This window comes from Rhea americana, unplaced genomic scaffold, assembly GCF_003343005.1.
Source record: "Rhea americana isolate MKP2758 unplaced genomic scaffold, rheAme1 scaffold_10, whole genome shotgun sequence".
In the NCBI taxonomy this organism is placed as follows: Eukaryota; Metazoa; Chordata; class Aves; order Rheiformes; family Rheidae; genus Rhea; species Rhea americana.
The window spans coordinates 6473294-6499680 of NW_028185039.1; the positions used below are offsets into that span (position 1 = coordinate 6473294).

A 26387-nucleotide genomic window follows, 5' to 3' on the forward strand; every position below is an offset into this window, starting at 1 on the left:
TTTGCAGACATAATAAAATTTATTTAAATTCCATGCATTACGGTAGCTACAAGTGTAGTCATATGAAACTGAAGGACAATAACCTCTTCTGTCCATACAATGTAGCTGTAAGTGAAATGAATGGGAGTTCCACAGTTACAAAGAAACAAACAAAACCAAAAAAAACCCAAAAAGGTAAATCTGTTTCAGTTTTGAGTTCTGTGAATTCAGATATAGTCACSAGACTGTAAACTTTTGGGGGAGGAGATGGGCTCACCACAATTGTACAACTGAAAATGTTTAGTTTAAGACATTCTGAAGAAGCTCTGAAGATTCCTTTTAATAATCACTAGTAACACTCTGGAAAATGAAAAATCAGTTAGTCTTCATCCTAATTGTTAGAATCAGGATAGCAATTGTACTTTCAAAGTGCAGCTAAATAGGATTTCATTATGCAGCTCCTTCAAGTTGTACTGAGTAAGCTTTATTTTGAACCAGTTTTGCTTTTAATTTCTCAAGAAAACATCACTGGTCCTCACAAGCTTACATTGCTTTGATACGCAAAAATTTACAGCCTGTGCTTGATTCTGACCCTCCCATATTTCAGTATGTGCAAACTCCTAGGGATTTAAATAGTCCTTTTCCCTCTCAGTTCAGACTGATCTTTAAAACAGCAAGGATTATCCAGCCCTCTAAATTAAAGACAGGGTGAACTGAGTAACTTATATAACTGGCACTTTTTAATTGGCCCAGTTCTCCCACAAAAATGTAGCTCTTATAAATACTAATAGGCACTATTGCCACAAATTCTCTTATTTTTGCAAGTTTCACTGATTTACTCATTGTTAGCATTTTCTGCAGTTAAGAATTTAATAACGCTGTATTTTATAAAGACACAATATGTAGTTCTAGCCTTCAAAACTGACTTACTGTGTCTAGTAAACATGTTAAATCAACCTAAATTTGCTGTAGATATTAACAAATGTAAAGCTAATGAAGGTGCCACATTTGCATGAATGTTTTTAATTTTAAAGAACGCATTCAAAGGGAAGGGGCAAAACTAATTCCTGTAATACAAACTTGGTTGAGTGCCTAATTGCCTCATTTAAAACTGTGTGTGTGGGGAGCTGAAGAGTTTAGAAAAGTCCAGGTAACCAAATATCTAGGTTACTGGAAAGTTAAAAAGCTAATGCAACTGCGTTACATCCAGATAAAAAACATTATTCAAAAGTAATTCAAATACCGAAAAAGATTTCAAATTTAATAGTTTATTAACATGGTAGTATTCTTTGTAACATGTGCACACACACTCGCACACTCTGAATGATCTGCCTGGAAAAAAGATGTCTTAATATATGCTGGGGGAAATTAAACATTAAAAATCCTTTAAATTTTCATAATTATAGGCAATTATGTCCACATCACTTACAAAGCTATTGCCGAATCTTTCCAAGGAAGCAGAATTTGGGAGAAAAAAAAATTCTTTTGGGAGAAATTCAACAGTGGCATAGCAGAGCTCTCAATATGAGAAAGCTGACATAATGTGGACCTTTGCTGTGAAATTTGTCTTTGCAAAATATGGGGAGAAGTTTATCAATGGGCAGAAAATAAGAAGGCGGTGTGAAGTAGGCTTTTGCAGAGTCGATTTTCCTCACAGTATTGTGCGGGGGTCATTGAGAAAAATGCTTAGTCCTTCTCTGGAACCAGTTTCAGAACTTTTCCAATTGCAATGGTCTTACCTAAACCAAGGAGACAAACATGAAAGTTAGAGGTATATACATTCTTTTCAACAGTATATCTAAAGAGTGTGAAAGCTACCCCCTCAAAATACACGCTCTCCAGAATATTAGAACTTATACAATACAGCAATTTATTCTCTGTATTGCTAAAGTACCAGTGCATTTTTAAAAGTACAATAAAAATCTTAAATAGTACTCTTAACACTTCTTTTAAAAAAGCTACAGAAGCTATTTTATCCTATATAGACATACCATTTAATCATTGTTATACAAGAGAATTTCAACTCCTGTTTTTGCAACTTTTAAATGTAATTTATTTTAAACATATCCCAAAGATCCTTAAGAGTTTTTACCAGGATAAGCATGAGTTAAAGCCCAAAGTACAATACCCCCTAATTTCACTGATATAAGTTTTTCCAGTTCAGCTTTTTGCTTCACAGGGCATATTTCTGTACAAATATTCTTCTAGAACATTCTTTGTTACTAGCAAAAAAATTACAGTGTACAATGACAGTATTTTGCTTTGATTTTCTTATGCAGTTATCTACATAACAATTTCCCACTAGATACAAGCATTTTCAGTACCTCACTGCCATGTAGGGTTTTCTATTTCAAATAAATGTATTTTTTCGGCAGTTTAATTAATAATTATTGACCAAGCACTCTTACCCTCATCTCTTAAGGTGAAGCGTCCCATCTGAGGGAAATCTTTGAATGTCTCGAGGCAGATAGTTCCTGCTGTCCTTAAACGAGCAATGCATACTTGATCCTGTTTCACAAAACGGGGCCGCGTCTTACTTTTTTCTCCTGTTTTTTTGTCTACCAAGCAGATTAAGGCCTACATAAGAAAAGAATGAGTATCTGTGAGTGCTAAAATATTTTTTTCCCTTCCTTTCTAAACATAACTGAAGAATGGTCTAAGAAAGAAAACACTTAAAAGTACAAAAAGAACTTCTTTAAGACCTACTGTATAAGAAAATCAATCGTTATTTCTTACTGCCATTTTTGGTTGTATTTAGTACTGACCAAAGTTTCCAAACAGGGCTGGAGCATTGTCATATTAGTTTTTCTACGTATGTACTGAGAGATCTCCTGCCCCCAGCAAGTATATTGTCTATGTTCAGATTATTCATATTACCACTTAAGAGATGCTTACTGTTATCTCAACTTCTTCAATACAGGTGTGGATGTGCAGCACAGCATTATAACCTGGGCAGATAATGGATTTGTGCTCAATTATCACTATCTGCAAAACAATAAAAAATAAGTGTATTTCTTTCTCATTTCATTATAAAAGATCAGAGAATAACCATAGTTCTATATTAAAATGTGTAGTTGAACAATATACCCCCGTTTAACAAATTTTAGTGAAAAATATAAAATTCAGAAGTGAATTAACTGTTTATAATATAAAGTACGAAATGGAAGAATTGGCCAGAAAAGACCTTGCTTTCAAGATTATAGGTGTCTAAAACTTAATGTAGAGGTTACATTCATAATAAGTGATGGATATTTTTAGAACTCATATTTCTGACTCCAGAGTCACAAGTATGTATGTTATTATCAACCTGGAGATATAATAGCGAGTCAAAAATCTGAACTGAAAAGTAAAGCTACTGAAATTTAGATTTGTTGAAACACAGGTAAAATATTTTACAGTTGTTTACCCACTTACATAGCAATTAAAAGTTAATTATTCTACCTGGGCATCAAATGTGCGTCCAGAATGACACAGGTTGTTGGGATCACAGAGTATAAATCCTGGAAGGATCTCTTCCTCTTCAATTCCCTTCAGTCGGATCTTTAGATTTTCACCTGGGGCTACTGAATCAGTTTCTACATCATCAGAAAGGATTCCAAGAACTTCCACATTGTGCTTAAAGGAAGCAAAAGTGAAGTTTTCTAGTATGAATAATTCAGTCTGTACCAAAATCACTGTAATACATGATTTCAATACTTAAATCTATTATAGCTTAAATCCATTATACTCAGTTCTACAAGCTTCATGACATGTAAAGCATTTGAAAAATGTAATGGAACTTCTGATTTTTCAGAATATAACATAGCATATTTGTTCAACAGATTTGAATTCATAGAATTCTATAACCTGTTCAATGAACAGCAAATTCAAAACGTATCCACTATCTTTAAAGTAAAGTCACTTTAAACATTTTATAAAGAGATGTGAGAATAAATGCCTATTATCTACCAAGGAGAATGCAAAATACATTGTTATACAGCCTCATTACTAGATACCAACAAGAAATAAAAATTGAAATAGCAGAGAATTTAAAGAGGGGTAATTTCAGAAAGATGGTCATTATTCCAACTTCCTGAAGTCTTACTTCCCACCTTATTAACTACCAAAGCAAATAATAAAAACTATTGTAATGCACTGTACTGTCTGTATCCTTTTAATTTTTCCCATTTCTTTTTGTGTGAAAAAAAAAGTTTTGAGCAATACTAACCCACAAAAAGCAGCACAAAAGGTTCTAGGGCCAACTGTACAAATGCAAAGCAAAACATAGTTCAAAAATTGTCATGACTGATCACTAAGTAATTGAGTTTAGTAAGGAGATACACTCTCTCTGTGTGCACACATGCATGTGTATATATACATACAGGTATGTGTGTGTATATACACTCAGAAACATCACCCATGTAAAACACAGAAGTACAGCTCTGCTCAACTGAGCCACTGAAATATTTTGATTTAGACTAATTTCTTTAAGAATCAAGCTGTTTTCCAGTAGAGTCATACTTTTAAAATATGTAAACCTTACTATACCTTGTTTGGCATCATCACAAGCTGTTGTCCTTTGCAAATAGAGCCTGATTCCAGCTTTCCAAGGACCACAGTGCCCATATCCTTCATAAAAAAAAAAAAAAAAAGAACATAAAAGACATTTTTCTAAAGTCTGCTCTATTTACTATTTAATTCTAAACATGGTCATTTAACTCTATGAAGTTATTTAGTGCTGCTACATTTAATGTTTTGGAAGCTGTTCTCACAAAAAAATTATTTTAGAGTCTCATATAATACTGAAGTGGTTTACTTCTTCCCCCATTCCACAGTTCAAAAATGTAGACAACAATTGCCCACCATATCGAAAGGGGGGGCAGGGGGAAGGAAGAGGATATCCTCTACAAATGTAGTGAAATATAGTCCATTTACTGCTTTTTGAAAACAATCCATTTATCATTTGAATTCTATTATTTTGGATTTGTACCTTATACTTATCCACAATTGGCAGCCTGATTGGTCCATCAACTGAACGGTTGAAGTTTGGCAAATTATCCAGGTATGGAATAAATGGTAATCCACTAAAACAGCAAAAGGCATTCATTTTAGTTATGTGAGCACCCTTCTTGTTACTAAAAATGCTAAATACAGTTAAGTCTGTCTTAATAACCCATCATTAGCATTCACATTCCCTTAGCTATCATGGTAATACTCAGGAAGCACATGGAGCTTTTAAGCTATGTCACAGGCATAATGAACACAAAATCACTATCCCTTAGAAATCTTGCTAGATATGCTTATTATGTTTTGGAAGTGCCAAATCATATGGTTCCAAATATGATTTTCATTAATGTTTTAGCTCCCATGAACCATACTGAAAAATATGATAAGAATGGAGACATGGCTTGTAGCTTATTATAATATGGCTTCAAGCAAACACTCCAGATCAAATTATTCTTCCCTCCAACATACCTAATGCAGCATCACTGAAAAATTAAAGTGCTGGCATTCAATCTCACAAGCCAAAAATTAACGAATACGGCTAACACTTTCTATAGGGTCTGGCAACTCATCTTCTGCAGCTACTAAATGCTTTTATTTGGCTTATTACAGAGTTCTGTGTTCCTGTTGTGCTGATCATACTTCCTCAAGTACCTTAGCCAATACTTCTTGAATACAGCTACAGCACACCAAGCTGTACTTCTTCATAACTTCACTATAGCACTGACTTTTATTGAAATATAACTATTATCCAAGTTGTTGATTTCAGATACATACATATACCAAGGACAGAATTCTGACTGTTCTTTAAGATTTGCTCCAGTCAATCCTGAGCAGGGCATGAAATGAATATCTTTTTTGGGATTAAAGCCAACTTTCTTCAAAAATGGCACCAGTTTTTCTTTACATTCCTCGTATCTATAAAAACAACAAATGAATCAAGATGGATTTAAATTATTTTAGTATGACATAACACTGTTTAAATTAATAAAAAAAATTAATTTTCATCAGTTAAATTAYTCTGTGATAAATGTGTAGTAAAGTCTGGTGGCTTATTTGAGTCTTCTCCCCAGTCTTCCAGCACAAYTTAATACTGTCAATTCCCCTCATTCCTCCACCCTGTAAAACATCATCATTTCCCTCCCACCATGTACACTGAATACTAGGCTGGGCAAGAAGCAGCATATACTATAGTGACTTTTAGGCTAGAGATACAGGCCAAGATAGCAGGACAAACCAAGCAGACAACTACTTAAGTCTTGCTTCCACTTTAATGATGGCTTGGTCTCTCTCAGTCTTCCATACAATTTCATAAAACTTAAATATATTTATTTTTATTAGACTTTTCCCCCTTAGCCAGTTGTAACTGAATTTCACAATGTTCAAAAGCTTGGGGAAGATTAGGGCTGGACCAAGACAGCATAATTCAGCATGCCWTACTCTCTTAGGAAACAAGGCTGATGTTTTGAGGTTGCACAATCTCTCATAGCTTTCCTCAAAATCTTTCATGATTCTTGACAATGCAGTAAGTTCTCTGTGAGGGAGAAGTCACCACGGATTTGGCTGAGAACCATGTATTTTGATAGTCAAGATGACTATGTATTCATACCACATCTGCAGTTTGGGACTAAGATCTGATTTAAGAATGGCACAAACCTAATGAGGTAGATCCTCTCCAGAATAGTGTCTAACAAACAAAGACCAATATCTGTCTTTCTACTGAGGTGCTGACCTATTTCCTCTTTTATTGCCTCTCTGCTCCCTGCCCCAGGCTGAGGCACATAACACTCTGCAGCTACAGGTCACTTTGGGGATAATTAAAGACAGAATATATGCATTCTAATACAATGTTCATACACTGTACATACACAGAATATTCTCCACTTAAACAAAAATCTCTTGTAATTACTGTAGAAAGAAAAACTGTATCCCTTCACTACACAAATATTTCCAGAGAAGGACTGAAACATGCTTTTTAGCATGCAGCTTAAAGGAAGAAGAAAGATGAGAGAGAAGCTAAACAAGACATCAAGACATGAATTCTGACACCTAGGAAAGTTAAAGCCCTTAAGTAACATCGAGTATGAAGACAGAAAAAGAAAAGCTCAATTCTTTTTATTCTAGTTATCTATACTACTAAGTATACAGTTATTTTTACTGGGCCTGTACCAGGGCAAGACTCCTACTCCCTCCTCACCCCCGCAACCCAAATGCAATCAAGAATCACTTAATATATTATTTGCTTATTCATTTCAGCTTATCACGAGAGAACAACTGCAAATAATACAGAGTAGACACATATACAGTGAGCAAGATAATGCTATTCTCACTAAACCTAAGCTAGGAGCTTAGCAGGAACATGGCCAAGTTATCAAGAATTTGGCAAGCTAAACTGCTGACAGCAGAGTCACTTCCTTTCAGTTTCAGTACATTCAAACTCTCCAAGTCAACAATCAAGCTATGTTAGAATGCATGCATTTTTTAGATACGGCTGCACAGAGCCAAGAAGAGAAATGCTATGTCTTTTGGCAGTCAGTGTTTTAAAGCAAYGTAGAACTAAAAGCTTAGTCAAGATGCATTGTTCTAAGAGACTATACTTCTGTTTCWCCCACAATTTTGATAACTTCTATCCTTAGCTCACTATTCTTTCATCAGGAATGACTTTGGCATATAGTCACTTTCGTTTAGTCTTACTTTAGTTCAACATCTTTTAACAAAGTTGTTTTTAAAAATTAAACTCACCGTTCATTACTCCAGTTTACGGTTGGATCATCCATTTTATTAATAAGAACTATTAAATGTTTTACACCTGCTGTTTTTGCTAACATGGCATGTTCTCTTGTTTGTCCACCTTTTTCAAATCCAGTTTCAAATTCTCCTTTTCTTGCAGAAATAACCTAATTAAAAATACACATTTAAAAAGAGTTCTATGATTCTCTCAACACAAGAACAGATAATGAACAGTAGGGCCTTATTCAGTAAATAACTTTGGGTTAGTCAAGATTGGTACAAGATTTGGAAAACACACTGGCATAACCTCAATGCTACCCATCAGTTTCTGCATTGACATATATAAAAATCACATGACAACTGTGAACAATTTTATCAAGTTGTTAACAGTAACTCCAAAACCACTCAGCTTGCCAGACTTTGTAAGATTTGAAAAAGGAGGTGAGGGAGGGAGGTAAAAGGAAAGAGAGAGACTGAGATAGAAAATCTGATTTGTTCTTACCAGCACAGCAAGATCAGCCTGAGAAGCACCACCAATCATATTTGGAACAAAACTCTTATGTCCAGGAGCGTCTAGAATAGTGAAGTGTTTCTTCTCAGTTTCAAAATAGGCACGGCCCACTTCTACTGTTTTACCTTTGTCTCGTTCTTCCTGGTTTGTGTCTAAGGCCCATGAGAGGTACCTACAAAAAAATTCAACAACTCAAATATTCTGGTTCTGTACTAGTTTTTACTATATTTAAGTTTGAAGATTTAGTTATCCTAAAAATCTTTTTCCTGCTCAGTTTTAACTATATCAATATTGCCAAATTTAAGCCATTTCCACGACTGATACCAACTTTAAACTCAAGGTTATGCCTATATGTAGTGAGCTATATTGCCCAGAGATATCTATTCTTCACCTGTAGCTAAAAGAGTGCAATTCTAAACACACATTTTCAATTACTAAATTCTCCTAAAAAAAAAAAAAAAAAAGTTAGCTATGAAATTGAGACTACCTATAAAGTAGCAAAGATAGTGTGAAAAGTTTTTTTCACTTTTTGATCTACTTWAGAGTATCCTTTGTTCCTGAGCAGTATTTGGAAAATATAATAYTGTTCAGTCTTTCATATGTGTTCTCTCTTACAGCTTTAAACACAAATGACAGAACATGATCAAATAAATTCACTTYTGTTTCAAATTTGTTTCACATTCACAGCACCCTGACCTATCAAGCCCCTAGACCAGGTATTGGACACAACTGAATATTTGTAGTTATTCTCAAGAGTTTGAATACACTAACATTTTAAATGACAGCACTAGTCTGATGCTTGAAATCTATGTCAATAAGAGAAGTAGAATAACATAATCCTCAAATTGACAAAGGAGTATTTTGGAAACTGCTCATATCTCCTTGTATAATACTATTTCCTTTACAAAAAGGAAATCAATATTTATTAAACAGAAAAGGTCATCTCATAATTTTCATAGGACTCCTAAGAAAAAAAAAAAACCACACCTGAGTTGGTTTTCCAGATATAAAAAAGGCTCAAAATGATGCCCCATACTCATATTCATAATAGGGGGTGGTGGGAGGAAAGTTTTTTTTGMCTCCTTCCCTCCCCCATCAGTATGACATTTGTAATTCTACATTACATTAAGCTTTAATGTACACCACTGATTTTTTTTTCCCAAATGCAAAATAGGTCTTTGCCTATACTGGTATTATAGAGAATTTCAAGAGTTCAGAGTAACTATAGAGTGCAAAAAATAAATTTGCAGGGCTACAAACAATTAGTAGTTTTTTTTCCAGTCTGCAACAAATTGATGGAGAAGCACAAGTGTTCCTCATTTCTTTAGTTTTACTCTATGCAAGAACAATACTGACAACAGCTGAGTTTCAGTGTTTTTACTTATTACTTAAAAAAAAAAAAATCTCTAACATAGTGTACTGTCAAGGGACAGAAATATCCTGAAGATAAAAGCAGAAGATTGGCAGAATACATTAATTCTATGAATTAAGACAACTTAATTAAAAAAAAAWWAAAAAAAMAACACTATTCTTCATGCAGAGATATAACCACAGGCCTTTTTAACCATATCTTGTTTTCCCACGATCAAAATAAGCAAGTTTTAAAATACYATTCTCTTGCTACAGAAATTACTCTGATTATATACTTCCATAAAATTCCCATTACAGAATCTCACAAACATCAATTAGGCTTTATATAAAGAAGAAACAGAATAAATAAGGATTACTTCAGCTGTCTCTGTGGTTCAACAGATAAACCATTTATTATTTGTGATATAACTAAGTAGTGAACTGTGGACTAAGCAGTGGACCTCAGCATACTCTAGCAGGTACCATAACTGACTACTTGTCCAAAAAACAACCACAAAAACAAACAAACAAACAAAAAAACAACACTCTAAATCTTTGATAAAAAACATCATTAGGTGGAAAAAACAGACCACCAGTGGAAACACCACAGAACAACAACATAGCTTGTCAATGCATAAAACATGCCCATCATCAGATGGCTGTCAGTTTTTAAGGATTCTTTTTGAACAAGACATTTTAGAAATAGTTTGTTTTTTTCTAAGGGTATGAGATTAACAGTATCACATCACCTCCTAATAACGTTTTATCCTGTTGGCCATTGACAACCACATTAGGTTTAATGTCAGATAGATGAACCGGATGGAAAATTTCTTTTGCACAKAGGGTTTTTTTGGGGAAGAATGCATTCCTGACTGAAATTTCAACTCTAAAATGTTTTTTGTTTTTTTTCCTTAAATCACAAAGTAGAACTACTCAAATTTTGAGACTCTCAACATACGAAACAAGCTAACAAGGCAGAAGCTGGAGGATGGAGAGCCAGTCACTCTCTCCTTATGTCTCCGGAAYCAATAACCCCGATCTCTGTCCTTTCCCATGACCTTCTCCACTCTTTCCAGGTAAAAGACATACAGACAGAACAGTCCAAGAGCAGCCTGAGAAAAGTGTCTGCCTTGTATTCCCCTTACCAGATAACTAGCTTTTCCAAAGCACTGGAATGTAAAGCATTGCTCTCATGAGGAAGAAGAGGGAAGGGAAGGGAAGGAGGAAAAGAAAGGGAAAAAAAAAAAAAAAAAAAAAAAAAAAAAGGAAAGGAAAGGAAAGGAAAGGAAAGGAAAGGAAAGGAAAGGAAAGGAAAGGAAAGGAAAGGAAAGGAAAGGAAAAAAAAAAAAAGCAGCAAGCAAAACCTGTTTCAATGTGAATTGCACTACTTTATACAGCCCTAGTTAAAGAAATTCTGGAAGAAAACAAAATAATCTGCCCCTGAAAATTCAATCCAGCAAGACACAAGTACTACAGGGACAAAAATGAATAAATAAATATATTTCCAGTTCCTATCACAGTGTTAACAGAAAGCTGTGTTATCTTCAGCAAGTTTCATACCATGTTTCTCTGTTTTTTTCTTTAGCTTCTCTTTCATATTTTTCAAGTGTTCTTTTATCAACCATTCCTGTCAAATACCTAAGAAGAGAGAGGGAGGAAAAAAAAAAAGTAGTTTTACATTAACTATTTGGAGCTACTTCCCTGTTTAATAGTTACACAATCACTATAGATTATTTTGAAAACCAGTCTGATATGAGCAGTAGTAGAAATTTCCACACCACTATTTGATATGGAGAACTATACTACCACCACTTTACTACACATTTTGAAAAACACATTTCTCATACTTCTACTAAAGTGCTTGACAGAGACAAGTTTTTGAAAAGAACTATATTTGTTATGCACATTTTGGAGACTGCTCTATTACACTTTAAAATTAAATAAAATTTGGTATAGGATAATTTTATAAAAATGAAACATTACTGAAAGTTAAAAACATTTTTGGTTACTATTCTTCTTAGATAGATTTAAAAAAGGTCTTAAGATACATCTTAAGATACTAAAAGAGAGATGAGTAAGCAGTATAGAGCTTTATAATGTTACAGCTTTCATATTTTTCCCCTCAGATATTTCTATCTAATCTTCTAATAAGAGTCATCTGCTTAGTCTATAAGAAAGAGTAATGGTAACAGTAAACAAATGGCTAATGACAAAGGTGGTACTGGCTCTATTTTTCATTTCCCTACAACAAAAAGGGATATCTTCCAGAAATGAAAGACCATAGAAACATTCCTTCAAAAAACTTTAGGAGCATGACTACTTCGCATAGGAGTGTTAAGAATAGGCACTGTACAGTAAGAATATTCAAGACACATCAGATARTAAAATGCTGATTTGCCCATGTATGAACTAGAAGATTAAATGCAGCATGACAATTCCAACATTCCAGTCTGGTTAAAACAAAAGACGACAACACAACAATGCCAAAAGACCTCGCACTTTCTGAGAATATTATTTTAAAATTATACCAATATTCGGCACAATCAGGATAGCATGTATTTCTGCATGCACTAAGTTATGTTTCTTGTTTTTGACAAACTGTCAGATCTAATAGGGTTTATTAATTTTGTCTTACAAGGATATTGCAATTACTGTCATCTATTTAAAAATAGACTTAAGGGTTAACTATTTCAATTTCATGCTTTAAAATAAAATTATGTCTGACAATGTTAGGGAATAAGCATATTCTTTTTTTTTTTTTTTTAATTCTCACAGAAAGTTTAAGCAAGGATAAAATGCAGTTTAAATAGCATTTAAAAAACACAATGAAAAATGGAGTTTTATGTTTTAAGAAAGGGATGGATTTTTTTAAATGATGTATGTTTTTGTAAAGATGTTTCCATTAAGTGAAACTCCTACAGAGATAAAATTAAGATCTGCTGGAATTAAAAATGCCAAAGAGCAACTAAATTAACAGGCAGAGAACCATTTTGTCATAAAAATATCAATCTATGCTGATTAAAGCCATAATACTCATTTTACTTAATGTATTTAAGTCACAAGACAGAACAGAAAATCTAGAATCTTGTTGAGAATTTTCCTTACATTATTTGTCCTCCAATAGTTGACTTGCCAGCATCTAAAAGAAAAAAAATACATGTACACACACACATACACACGTAAATTGTTAAGTAATTCAAAATTAAAAAGGAAAACCTATAAAAAGAGAAAGTAATTATGAATGTCACGTAATTTATTTCCAAATATATATTTTCTAGTTGTTTTGTAACCTAACTTTAAGCTGTTAGAAGCATCTCTCAGCTTCCCAGGAAAGTACACTAGCAAGTAAATTATATCACGTTTTGAATACTGTATTTTCATACCTATAAACTTGGCATTACCATAACAACCACCACCACCACCACCAATATAAGTTACGATCCAGCAAAAGTGTGGGTTACCCATGTCCAGAATATTTTGCAAAAGCCCTTTCCCTGCTTCCTTCCAGCCTTGTCCCTAACTTCTACAGGCTGCTCTTCAACATGGGCATGCAYCTCCACTCGTTGCCTCTTTGTGTGGCTTGGTTCTGAATTTACCTGAAGACTAGCTTTAAGTTACAGTGCTTTTACAGTGAGAGATTTTAGATGTGAAAATACAGCATTTATTGTAAAACTGATTCAGTAGTCCTTCTGTACTTCAACACCATTTAAGATTTTTTTTGAAGTCTGCTAAAACTATTCTGTTGGGATGTTGTTTGAAAATGCTTGGCTTTTAACACTGAATTAACTTCATTTATTGTTGTAGTCTACAGAGAATATCTCCCACAACATTTTGAACCAGTTCTTCAACAATTAATAAGAACCATTTCAAAATATTTAAACCAGACAAAGATAAGATTATTTTCCGATTTTATCCTTTGGATCATAAACATATTCAAAAGATCAACTACTTGAGAAGTCAYGAACATACACATTGTTGTATACAAGAAAACACAAGCACACTATTCCTTCTTCAATATTAATTATTTTTTCCCAGAGCAGCTTCATTAGGATGAAATGTTACTAATAACCTCAAGTCAGGATGAATTCTTACATCCCTAGAAAGAACAGGATTAATTCCTAATAATCCCATCTCTAGGTAATATATAAAGCAAATATCCAATTATTTTACCTTCATTTACAACTTACCTACGTGCCCAATGAATACTACATTTACATGTTCTTTTTTGGGAGCACCTGGTGGTGCTACAACAGATTTCGGTTTTGGTATTTCCTCCTCCTCTTCCATCATTTCCTGAGCACCTTCTTCAGYTGGACCTGCATCCCCTGCTGGACCACCTCCTAGTTCTGCTTCACTTGTTTCTTCTTTGTGGTCCCATGACTCTTCAGGGGACATTTCTGTCTCTCCATTTTCCACTAAAAGTTAAACAAGCAGATATATTCAAAGAGATCAAGAAATTAAAAAGCAATGACTACTGAGAAAGGGTTCCCTCTCCTCAATAGTTGAAATCTTTCAACTATCAAGTCTCTTACTGTCTTCTTATGTAAGAAGAGGCAACTGCTGCTTGTTTCTGAAATGGATACTACTAGGAGTTCTCAAACTAGCCTGTGCATTGACATCAGAAAACTATGATTCACAGGGACTTCTATTTTAAACAAAGAAACAATTTTATGTGGGGCGGGAAGGGAACAAATCTGAAAATTGACTCAGATCATCATGCTGTTCTGAAACCACAGATAGATATGCACCATCATATTTTTAGAAAGGAGAGGGATAATGGTTTAAATCTGCAACACAAAAGCCATATAAATACAAGTAGAAAGATAAAATTTCCATGATCTGCTTGTTCATATTATTGATCACCTTGAAATTTCTTTGTTAATCACCATTTCACACATATTAATGAGATGATTTGGTAATATGAAATGACTTTCAAAGGAAGTGCAGACACCCATTCATTGTTCAAGTAATACAGTTGCACCTGACATTGCATCCTAGTGGTCAATCATCTCTTTTCTAATCTAACTATAGAGAAAAAATCAAAATTGTAAGAACAAAAAAAAGTAAAGGCTCAGTAATATATTCTTCAGTTTAGCTTACAATGAATCAGCAAAAGCACTAGATTAGCTGTTTTATAGCAATGTTATAGGCAAGTGGATCATTTCTCATCTTACCAACAGATTCTGAAATTTCCATGTTAACAGCAGCATTTGAACCTGGGGGGGAAAAGGAATCATTAAGTACATATTTACCATGAAAATGTGAACAAAGGAAAAATTAGTTATTAAATTAATAAAAGAACAATTCAGCTGTTTGGGCACTTCCCTATGCTATTTAAGATGCAAGTTCAAATTTTTAAGTTCTGCTTCATACATGCTTTCTGATCTTAAGTAAATCGATTGGTCTTTATGTGCATTGCTTTATTTGCTAAAAAATGGACATAACCATACTGACTTATCTCACAGTTGTAGTATGATAAGGACTGGTAAATAGATTTACATGCATCTTTAAAAGGGAGATGCTTTGCAATTAAGTTTCTTAAATCATATTTAATGGACCTGCATTGTGTGACTTTAGAACATAAGAGCAATTACCTTCACAAGAGGCTGTCTGCTCCTCTTGAGACGACTCTACAGGTGCACCTGCAGCAAAATTTTAATTTTAAAAATACATAGATGTAACCAATTTCAATATTTAGTTATAAAAGACCATTCTTCAAACTTTATTGCAAAATCGTATTTCTGAAAAACAACTCTCCCTCTGAAAACAGTATTAAATACAATGTCCAAGCACAAATAATTCTAAAGARAGTACACTGCCTAAATGAAATTTTGAAAATAATACACCAATTCTGTAAAGAGTTCTATTTTTTTCTCCTAGAAGGATATATTAAAGGAAGTTTAAAGGAAGCAGGTTTTCTACACATTGTATTTTACCTGTCCATCCTTCTTGGGCATGCTGGCTATTTTAGGTATTAGTATCTAACTGATGTTTAAAACATGGCAAAGCAGTTTCATTGTATCCAGTGAAACAGACTTGCCTGCATGAAGTCACAGCTGTAGGGAAGGTTCTGCTGCCTTCAGCTTACAGGCATATCTACAGTTCTTACCTGCTTTGTGAATTTCACCTCAGTGTGGAGTAGAAACTTAAAAAAAACTACCAAGAATAAATTCTTAAAGATCTTCTGTAATCATTAGTGTCAAGATATAAGTTCATTCATATACTTAGTAAGTTTGACAGTCCTCTTACATACCAGAGTGGCTTTAGGTTCCTCATTATTCATGCTACCCCTTCCCTTTGGAAAAAAAAAAAAAAAATCCAAAACTATCCTTACTTGGGCCAAGTTAAAAGTAAGTTATTTGACATATACACATGATGAATTGGTTCAAATTCTCATACGCTCCATCCTCCTTTATCATCAGCCTAAGCTGTTTAAGTCCCATTACCCAGAGGGCAATCTCAGAGGGATGCTGGTGTCAAAGTTTTTTTTTGTTTTGTTTTGTTTTTTTTTTTTGATAGATCATTCAACTATCTCAGTAGCACGAAACCATGGCACTAAACTGTATGCCAAGATATAAATAATTATTAAACCTACAAAGAATGACACGTTCCCATTAACAAATACCCCATTTAATGCTTTGAGACATTGTTCAAGAAGTATCCTTTAATTATCCTTAAAACTTTAGCCTATTTAGTGTTTTCTTAGCGTGAAGTCAACGCCAAAATTTCTTGAAAGAATCTTATTCCCCAATTTTATTGTAGTCACATACCAAACTCACATTTTCAACTGTCAATTTCCTTCAACCTCACTATAAAAGTCCAGACTGCACAGCATTACTTGCTCTATATGCAGATGGGACCTAAAGACAAAACAGATCCTCTCACAACAACAAAAAACACACAAAGACCTACTTCTAAGCCTCTTTGCTTTAGCTCTGTTTGTGTATTTGCTGCAGACTTCTATAACTTGGAGCAGCRCTGCAAAAGCTGGAAGAGGGCCAGAGGACAAGGCTTGCGGGCAGGGGGAATGTGGGTCATGGCACAGCAAAGTGACCAGCAGCAGCAGAGGGTGCACAGCACCCCCAGAGAGGAAACTTCACAGCAAGGTTCCCTGCCCTCCTGCATCATGTCATATAGGGTCCCCAAACCACTGGAACAAGCCTCTAAGAGAAATGATTTAATACAGGCTAGAGTAAAAGTGTATGGTTAGAACAAAATTCCTTATTAAAAAAGCAAAAAAATCCCCCCTGTTTAAGAGCTGGAAACCAGACCTAAACTGACCCAAATTTATCAGTGTGTCAAAGCAAGCAGGTGGCATAGTTAGATCAGAATCTAGGTATGAGCCTAAAGCCACTGTTTGGTCACACATCAGAAAACTGCTGGCTATTTCACACACATTGTAGTTGGGATGCACAACTATTTTCGTTAGAATATCATTTCAGTAAGCTTATGATTTCAGTCCTGATGTCTGCCCATAAAAGAAAACCAAACCTATTATGTTACGGTATTCATCCACTTGTCTTGAAATGGAAGCTCTACAAGTGGACGAAGAATTATTTTAATTCCTTAGAAACAGCATCCATAATAAACGCAGTTTGTAAGCCAACGTGTATGAATTAGAGAGGGAAAGTAAGAAGTTCCTTCACAAAAAAAATGAGGAGGGAAGCTGGAAATTGCAACCCAAGAAGGATGCGTTCCGAGTTCACTCTACCAGGAATAGCACTGCGGAGAGCAAGTCCATCTGTTAAATCTCCTATGGCTCTAACATACAAGGGAATTGGCACGACAGTTCGTATAGGGAACCCAAACAGTACCAGTGCCACACAGAACTAAGAAGCAACAGACCCTCAGTTATGACCACAGACATATTAAATGCTGGTCATTTTGGTAGACAAAATGGCAGAAGTTTTACAWGAGAAGACTGAATTATATGGAAGATTCACCATTCCTTCAAAGCAGGAAAGGAATACAAACAGCTCTCTGAAAGAGAAGCCCATTGCAGAAAAGTCAACTGAAAAAGAAATAAAGAAACTTAATTTCAAAAAGAACAAGCTTTAATTGATAAAAATAAACACCTTTCAGAAATCATTTGTTTCTGATAAACAGCTGCAGTTTAAGTCGACTTATTTKGGACATTGGTACACTGCAAACAAATCCACATGGGGAAAAAAAGATCTGATTTTAGAGAGTCAGATTTATCCCCGTAGGCTCTGTGTAGAGATGAACAGACTCCCCAAAGCATGCCTTTAAGATTATCACCTGAGAAGGATGCAATTCTACAGCTTCCTCAGCTAATTCAGATGGGTTGCCATAGTTTTCTCCTTGTTATCTCTTCTTGCCTCAGCATTAGTGTGTATGTAACTGTACTGAGGGTCCACCGAGGSAGCTGATCTGACCAAAAACTGAACTATCGAAAACCTAAACAAACAAAAACCAAAAGAAAAACAAAAAAGCCAGTAGCTTTTGGRCATACCAGCTCTCTGGAGCAACATCTCACCTGAGCAGAAAAGTGTCACAACAGAGACAACGGAAGAGCACTCTCAGTAATGCAAGGAAAACACTTCACCTGTAAGTTGCAGCTCAAGTAGCCCAGCAAACGTTTGGACCATGCGAAAAGGAGATAGCAATTCTGCATCTAGTTGAAATAGGCTTGCTACCTACGGTTCAGTACTGGGATTTTGCCATGAAAAGAAATCCAAACCCTACACTGGCCTTGTGGCAAAATGTTTGGACTAATCAAGTGAACTGAAATGAACTTGTTCATTTTCCCCAYGAGGCAAGAGATGGGCATCGTAACAAAAAACCTTTGAAGATGAGGGAAACAGAAAGGTTCCAAGTGTTCCTTGTAACTTTTCCTGATATTTCCAATACACTCTAGGGACACGTAAAGTTTTTAATTTTGTGTTTTCTGGAAGTCAGAAAATTAACTAACAAGATTTATGGTTAACTTAATCTACTGTTATTGTAAAAATACTACATACAACAAGCCAAAATACAAGTTAAAAAAAAAATCTGTAACATGCTTTCAAGTTCAACTTGAAAATTCTACTACTACTTCTGAAAATCATTCAGGTAGGAGTCCTGTTACATGAGAAGGCTTCAAAGTGTCTACAAAAAATCTGTTTTTAAAGTCAGAATGAAGTTACACAGYGTTTCCAATTCTTGCATTTACATGTGACAAATTGAACAATTTGGGTTTTTCTAACACCCTTTATACTATATTTCTCCCCAAACTATAGGTCAAATAAACTGCTACTTCATTTCTTATTCACTGTATTACAAGAAGCAAACAGTTCATTTTTAGTCCTCTTAACATTAAAGCTCTAGGATATTTCTTGAAATATATTTGTTATTGCTGAAGAAAAAGAAAAKATACATATGTTTCAYTTATCTGTAAGTAGACCACTAGACCTGATTTTATGTAATTCAATGTCTTATCTGAATAAGGCAAAAATTTATTTTTTTCCACAAGACTCACCGGAGAAGTATGTTCCCAATAAAGTATCCAAAATTGCACTACTCTTAAAAACAGTGATTGCTCTCCTTAAAACACAGATAGTGCCCTAAAAAAATGCTGCAAGAATGCATAGTGCTTATTGAATTCACACTGCATTCTACTACAGCTGATGAATTTATTCTGTATTACACTAAGTTTTGTACTTGTGAGCCTTTTTGTTTTACAATAACCAAGGCTGCACAAGTAGAACCAAATAAAAGTTATCACTCAGCCTCTGAAAACATTATTTTAAAAATGGTATAAGCCAGGAACTTAGCAGCATTAGTAATTTGGAGGAATACTTAAGGGAAAAAAAARCAGAAAACTGCTTTAGAATAAAATTTCTATTAGAACAAAACAGGAATTTCATGTGTGTCCCTAGAGTGTATTGGAAATATCCGGAAAAGTTACAAGGAACACTTGGAACCTTTCTGTTTCCCTCATCTTCAAAGGTTTTTTGTTACRATGCCCTTCTCTTGCCTCATGGGGAAAATCAACAAGTGTAGTTGGTAACCTGGGAATCAATATTGAAAGAACTGCAGTTAAAATACTTTATTAAAGTCATTAGAAGAGAATGCAGCATAACTTTAGAAATAAGCTTAYGTCCTTAGCATACCTTCCTTAAAAACATTAGAGTAGCAAGTATAGTAGTTACCTAAACAAAAATCAGTGTTTGAGGCAATATTTCATCCTTTACCTCCTTTTAAATGTCTTTTACAATACGAGGAAGATCTGGAAATCTCTCCTCATTTTATTTTCCTCTAGTATTTTAGACACCACATGTGGCAGTAACCACATTTTTAGTGAACAGAGCTTGAACTAGTTTGAGAGAAGAGATAGAGGCCAGGGACCAATTAATTTTTGACTACTCARACTAATGGCAGTTTTTTAGCACTCTCAGATCCTTTCGGCCCACAGAACAAGACACTAAATTTGATCCTGATGCTGACTCCACCAGATCAATGGGTGCAACTATCACTTGTCTCTGATTCAGTCATGCCATTTGTTACTTCTACTCCTATTTACACCACAAAAACATTAATTAATTTATGCTGCCTTCGCAAAAGCACCTAGCTCACAGATGCCCAAATTGTGTTTGTATATGACTAGCAACATGAGAACAAGTTCAAGTGGTAAGGGGTGATGACAGCTTCCATTTTTACCTCGAGTATTTACCAGATGCATAGAATAAGCAGGGAAACTTCTCTACACAAAAAAGATACTGTTTGGTAGTAACTAATTCTGAGGAGGCAGACACCTGAGCCACAACACAAATGCTTTTGGAGAGTCAGTTATCATGGCTTGATGACAGACAGTATTTTTTTTTTTTTTTGCTAGGCATAGCTGCACTAACACTTCTCAGCCTGCTCCATTACAGGTGTGGTAAGAACTCAGTGTTGGTACTTTACAAGCAAGATGGATTATGGTGTACTGAAACAGGGTTTGTGCAATAAGAAAAAAAAAGATAAAGTAACACCTGGGCAAACTCAGTTTGAAAAAAAATGTGTTATCTACAAAACTCAGATGGTCTGTACGGCGAGTTTATAGCTGCTGCTTCAGCAGAGGCATCAAGTTCGTTCACAAAAATTCCTAGAAGGCTGAAGAGTGAAGAAATGCATAACACCCATCTTAGGATTCCCATCATCTTCACACATTTGTGATTTGAATACCTGATTTTAGTACATATTTACACAACAGCCATGTGGTCTCAACAGTTTTCTTAAWTTATCTAACAGATATTTACCTTTCTTTTGAAAAGAAAAGAAAAGAAAGGAAATGAAATCAGAGCATAATTAAAGGTCTGAGTCAAAGACAGCAGAAGAATGAGTGCCAAAAGATAGATGTGACAGATTTCTGGCTAAAAACTACAAAAAGTTACCTATTTAAGGAAAATAGGTGCTAGAGCTACACAAAATATTTCATATTCAGTATTTTAAAATAAGCAGAAAGAAAAGGTTTTCAAGAGGTCACTCTTTAAAGCAGTCACTTAGGAAGTTAACTTATACCTAAGAATTTCCTTATTGTCTCTGTGCTGCTTCATAGTCTAAGCCTTAGCTTCAGCAGGGACAGGGAAAAGTATGTATGCCAAGTTCTTAAAACGCACCAGCTAATAGTTCTAACATGAGGTGGTAAAATGTGTATGTGCGTGTAGTGGGGAAAGAGAGGCAGGGAGTATTTCCTTTGTCTTCATAGGATTTTACTACACACTAGCTTACTAAGAGATCCATCTTTTTTGTTCCCCAGTGAGTATACACCTTAAGTTTACCTTATGCATAACCAATATGCTTCTTCACAACTAAGTCTGTGAAAGCTTATGTGGATTTGCAAGGAATATAAGGAAACACCCTTTTCCTGAAGGCCAAATATCTGTGCTCAGTTGACAGACTGATTTTCAAGATAGTCAATAAATTAAGCTCTGCATTAGGACAGTTAAGGATTCCAGTCTTTTATGGCAGTATCTCATAACCCAGTAGGAACAGAAGAAAAAAACTACGCATCTGATAGCTTTTTAGCATGTCAGGCTCACCATCTTAACATTTACACATCAGAGTTCAAAATGCTGAGGCTGTTCTAGAGAACTAATTTTCAATATTGCATCACCTGTCCTGAACTTCTACCTTTTGTACTGAAATTTGACCAGTATCATTTTCATATGGACCTCCTCAGAACACAATCAGAGATTCGGTTCATTAAATTTTGAAAACTCGATTCCCTCATGGTAAAAGCAAAACCATCTTTCTACCTTAACTCTGTACAATCAGCTGCTTCTCTTGCTCATGTATGTATCTCATCACAAAGCTAGAGAGAAAGCCCAACACTTTGAAAGTGAAATTGTAAAACCAAATTGCTGATAGAATTCAAGAACTATCCCAAATCATTTTGTATTTATTTTGATGGAGCACCCAAGTTTTCAGTTAAGAGTATCCTTTTAAATACTTTAAATCAGTAATCCAGATCGGGATGCAAAATACATGGCCAGCAACTATATGTAGACTGCTAGGACATCAAGTCCACAATCTGCTCCTAGCATGTGTCTTTCATTGGACTCCTACAAAGGCCAGAAGTCTGCTGAATTATTCTAAAAGGAGCAAAACAATCATGGTCACTTCCCTGGGGATAGACCAGGAGTTGACAAAGAACCTCTGTGTAAAACACTGGCACCTTGACTACATCACATATGTACATAAGCTCTGATCATCTGGCAAATCAGTGCCAAAACATACAGCCTTTCTTCCCACTGACCTTTTGGAGATGTTATGTAACTCATCTGTCTATAGCAGTTGATACACAACAGCACAGCTCTAGATGAAGATAAGTGATGACAAAACTCAAGATTTTTTTTTAATTTAACAAGAATTTATATCATACTTCAGTATTTACAATATGGCACTGATTTGCTGTTATATAAGCATTAAGAACTCACAGTTCACTTTTACAAATATGAAGTATTTACAGTAGCATTACTGTACTTTTGAGCAAATAATCATATGGCTACTCAAGTATTTGCATGCAAATTTGCAATCCTTAGATAGTAAATTACTTGTTTTAGACAAACAAGACTTCCTTAGCAAGTTTGTGTGCCAAGTGAAGTCTCGTGAAAACTGATTTGTTGAAGAAAGTCTTAAACACTGACTACAGAGATAAATAAAGGGGTAAAACAAGAGATAAACCAGCTATGGGGAACAAAGGACAGATAACACATCATCCCACTCTGGAAATTAGAGGGTCCTGTACAGAAGCAGAAAACTTTGAAGCATCTCTCTTTGTCCGTTTGGGGGTGGGACGGTCATGACAAACGACAGCAAGGAAAACTCAAAAGATAGATGCTATATCCATTTCTTTACAGCATTTTAAAGTTGAGGATGTACAGCTGCTTGAACCCATTTCAAAAGTGACTACTTGAAGCAAGTGAAGATACTTAGGGAGTGAAGCAATCTAAAGGGCATTGAATCTAAGGCCAGATGTTGCTTTGCTCAAGACGATAGATGCAAGATGTTTAAACTGTAGTCATTGCTAAATGTGTTTATGAGTTTGCTAGAAGTGTTCATGAAGGATATTAAAAGAAGTAATAGCACTAACACTAGCAGAAGGATAAAYGTGATCTTTCCTATACCAGCTGCTATGTGCCACGTACTTTTCAGTTCTTGCTACTTTTGTACTTCTTTCTTACCTAAAAAATTCAGATTGGAAGGRACTTCAGGAAGATCAGCCTCCGTTCCAAGCACAGTCAATACTGAATACTTAAAAAATGACTTAAAAAGAAGATGAAAAMTACCACAGAATAGAATAAAACCCACAAAAGGAACCACTTAAGAATTTTACCAAAAAGCCTGTAAACATTCAAGAACTATGACAAAATCTAACCACAAGAATGAAAGCAAGTTGACTCTGCATTTTCAGAAATACTTCAATTATTAAATTTGTTTGGTTCTCACATACATGAGAATAGAAATTTTATTAATTTGGCAGAGAGAGAGAAGGGTTAATTAGTCCCTCACGCTTCTAAACCATACCTTGATATAGAAACAAAAACCCAAATGCAAAAAAAAAAAAAATTCAATCACCTCTTTTATATTTAAGAAAATAATAAAGCAAGTAAGGAATTAAGTCACAGATGTTATAGAATGGTAAAGGTGCAAGCTGTGATCAGAAACATTTAGAGGCACTACCAATCTACTGTAGTTTTATTGATTATCACTTTGTCTTATTTCAGTTGAGTTTGCTACTCTAGCAATTGCTATCTAAAATAAGTTTCTCTAAAAAGGACAGCTTGTCCATGACATACTTGACATACTTACTGGAAGGTACAGTGATGACTGTTGCAGATGTAATTTAAGAAATCTCTATTTCAAACTTCTGATGGAATCCACCAAAATGAGATTTTAAGTGAATGAGTTGACTGGGATGCAATTTGATGAAAGAAAGTCCCCAAGGATAAAACAGTTGGGAATGATTAGAAAAACCCCCAAACTGTTCCTTAGGTTCAGAAATTTAAATATGTCCTTTTTGTATATAAAAAAAGCAATGATCTTGATTTCAAATTCAGATGAATTCTGAAATGATCTGCAAGCAAAAATTACATTAGTGAGGTAAAAGCTGATCAGATATTCTCCCTAATACATAATTTGCTATCAGAGGAAAATGCACATAAAACAAAAGTTTTAGGGTAAACTACTTGGACTGAAAGCTTCAGGARTTTCCCAGTTTTGTAAAAGTTAGCATCCTAAATCGCATCCATAAAAGTTATACCAATGCTCTAGACATACATAACAGAAATTTGAGACAGATCACTAAAAACATGAAGTTAGTGTACACAGAACACTATCGACACCCAGCTCTATGTTCTTCGGAAGTCCTATGTGATATTCACATCAATTACTACTTGTACAGATCTCAATACAGATAAATAGAAATATTTTTCCCACAAGTTAACAAAGAATGAGTGCCATGGAACACCTAATTGCCTGTGGAAGCAAGAGCAAACTAGGTTGCTCAAAAGTAACCTATTCAGCACCATTGTCTAATCATATGTTCTGACTTATTTCTAGAGCGAGCTCCACCTAGTTCTCCTAGCCAGAAAAGTAGTTGTCACCTTATATGAACATCTACGAGGACAAGACTGTCAATTACTTTCTGTAACTAAGTACAACAGACCTGGAAAAAAATATGGTAAATGCAGTATTTCAATTAAAAAAAAAAAAGACCAATTTCTAAGAACTGCGGGTACCTTAAGCATTTTTGTCTGCTTAACTATAGGGGCATCAAAGTAAAAGGTAGAATTTAATTCTAAACCTTAAAGAAGAAATGGAAACGAGGTGAGTTTAAACCTCAAATCTAGCAGATTATAACACTATGTGGGCAGTGTACTCAGCAGCTGAGATGGAGCGAAAAGATACCCTAATCACTCCAGATGACCAGAAAGCAGTACTAACTGGCATTCAGCAAAGTCTTCTCTAGTCTCTGGAAAGACAGAAGCTGTTCATAAGGCTCAGGAGAAGCAACAGCATGGAGAGAAGGAAAGCATGAAGAAATTAATGCAGTGAATAGGTGAAAGATATTCTCAAACCTACAAAAAAAAAAGGGAAGCCTTAGAACAAACCTTGCAAGAGTGGCAGGGGCTGGGGGGGGAATTATTCTTGCAACATTCAAAACTTCAAGAAAGTTTCCAGTCACAATATTTATTACAAAATTTTTTTAAGTTAGATGCACATTGTAATAATAGCTGAAAAAACACACTAGAATAAATTTTAAAGATTACTTGAATGTATATCACATGCACATTCAACACAGCCTCAAGCTACCTGCTCTGCCTTTACACCTGTGAACCCTAATATATACACTATTCAAAGAGGAATCCAGAAGTCTGTCCAAGGCTTCTTGAAAGTGTATTTTAACATACTTGCATACTGCCTGCCCACATGAACAACATTTTCTAATAAAAATTAGTAGCTGTTGGGAGCATTTAGTTTAACATTTGCTCTAGCACAAGAAATGGGTTGATATTCTTTGTTATGTAAATTCTAAAGTACCATATATGAAAGTTGCAGGTTTCAGATGTTAACATCAGATGACATGAGGTACTAGAGAGCAGAGGACTAATACATAATATTAAATCAACATGCAATAAAAAATAGCCACAATTAACGGGAAATCATGGCAAATACAATGTAACAAGTAGTAGGTTAAGCAAAATTAAGTTACCGGAACCCATCTCTGAAATCCAAGTTTGTCTCGTACCATGCCAATAGGCATACAGAAAGATTCKAGAAAAAGATAAGAACGTTTCAACTACCACACTCAAGCAGGTCTCAAGCTCCTTAGCTGCAAGAGTGACATTCAAATACTGCCAAGAAGTTAACCAGCATGTATTATGCTTGGAAGGACCTTTGGTTTAAGCTAGAAATTAGTAAGTAGCTCTCCTTTAATTTCCCCTATGCAAAGCAGATCTAGTAAACACTGTTTGCGTAACACAAAGATCCTTTGAAGTGAGAAGCAGAGTAAATTTCTGGTTATTCCATCAGGCGAGGCCAGCTGGACAAGCCTCCCTACCCTACTAATCACTTATCAGCGTTACATTAGGAAAGATTAACTACTGGCTATGATCTTCAGAGAGACGTCTAAGGTAGGTCTGAAACAGCGCTGGCAGAAACAACGCCATTTCCCCCCGCAACAGCACAAACGTTACCGCCGAGACCTGCGGAAACTTCCCCGGCGTTTTATTTTAAAACGCGAAGGGTTAACTGCGCGGGGCCCCGCTACAGGCGGAGGCGAAGGGGGGATGGGCCGGAGCCGCACGCAGCCCCACGACAGCGGCCAGGCTGCGCCGGGGGCAGCGCG

At 35.2% G+C, this 26387-nt stretch overlaps 1 protein-coding gene across 2 annotated transcripts in view; it reads right to left on the reverse strand.

Moving 5' to 3' along the window:
* The window catches only part of GSPT1 (G1 to S phase transition 1), a 27059-nt gene continuing 672 nt past the window's right edge, over nt 1-26387 (reverse strand). The window contains exons 2-17 of one of the 2 annotated variants that reach the window (XM_085302756.1): nt 24863-24877; nt 21782-21784; nt 15148-15195; nt 14728-14769; nt 13741-13968; nt 12659-12692; nt 11114-11191; nt 8195-8375; nt 7705-7859; nt 5740-5880; nt 4949-5042; nt 4507-4587; nt 3421-3594; nt 2875-2964; nt 2388-2556; nt 1-1718 (exon numbers count right to left, since the gene is read on the reverse strand). In XM_085302756.1, coding sequence (XP_085158882.1) covers nt 1666-1718; nt 2388-2556; nt 2875-2964; nt 3421-3594; nt 4507-4587; nt 4949-5042; nt 5740-5880; nt 7705-7859; nt 8195-8375; nt 11114-11191; nt 12659-12692; nt 13741-13968; nt 14728-14769; nt 15148-15195; nt 21782-21784; nt 24863-24877 — 1586 coding nt within the window. In that variant the 3' untranslated portion in view covers nt 1-1665. Of the gene's footprint in view, nt 1719-2387; nt 2557-2874; nt 2965-3420; nt 3595-4506; nt 4588-4948; nt 5043-5739; nt 5881-7704; nt 7860-8194; nt 8376-11113; nt 11192-12658; nt 12693-13740; nt 13969-14727; nt 14770-15147; nt 15196-21781; nt 21785-24862; nt 24878-26387 lie in introns of those variants that run through there. The other variant, XM_085302748.1, reaches the window with a different exon arrangement.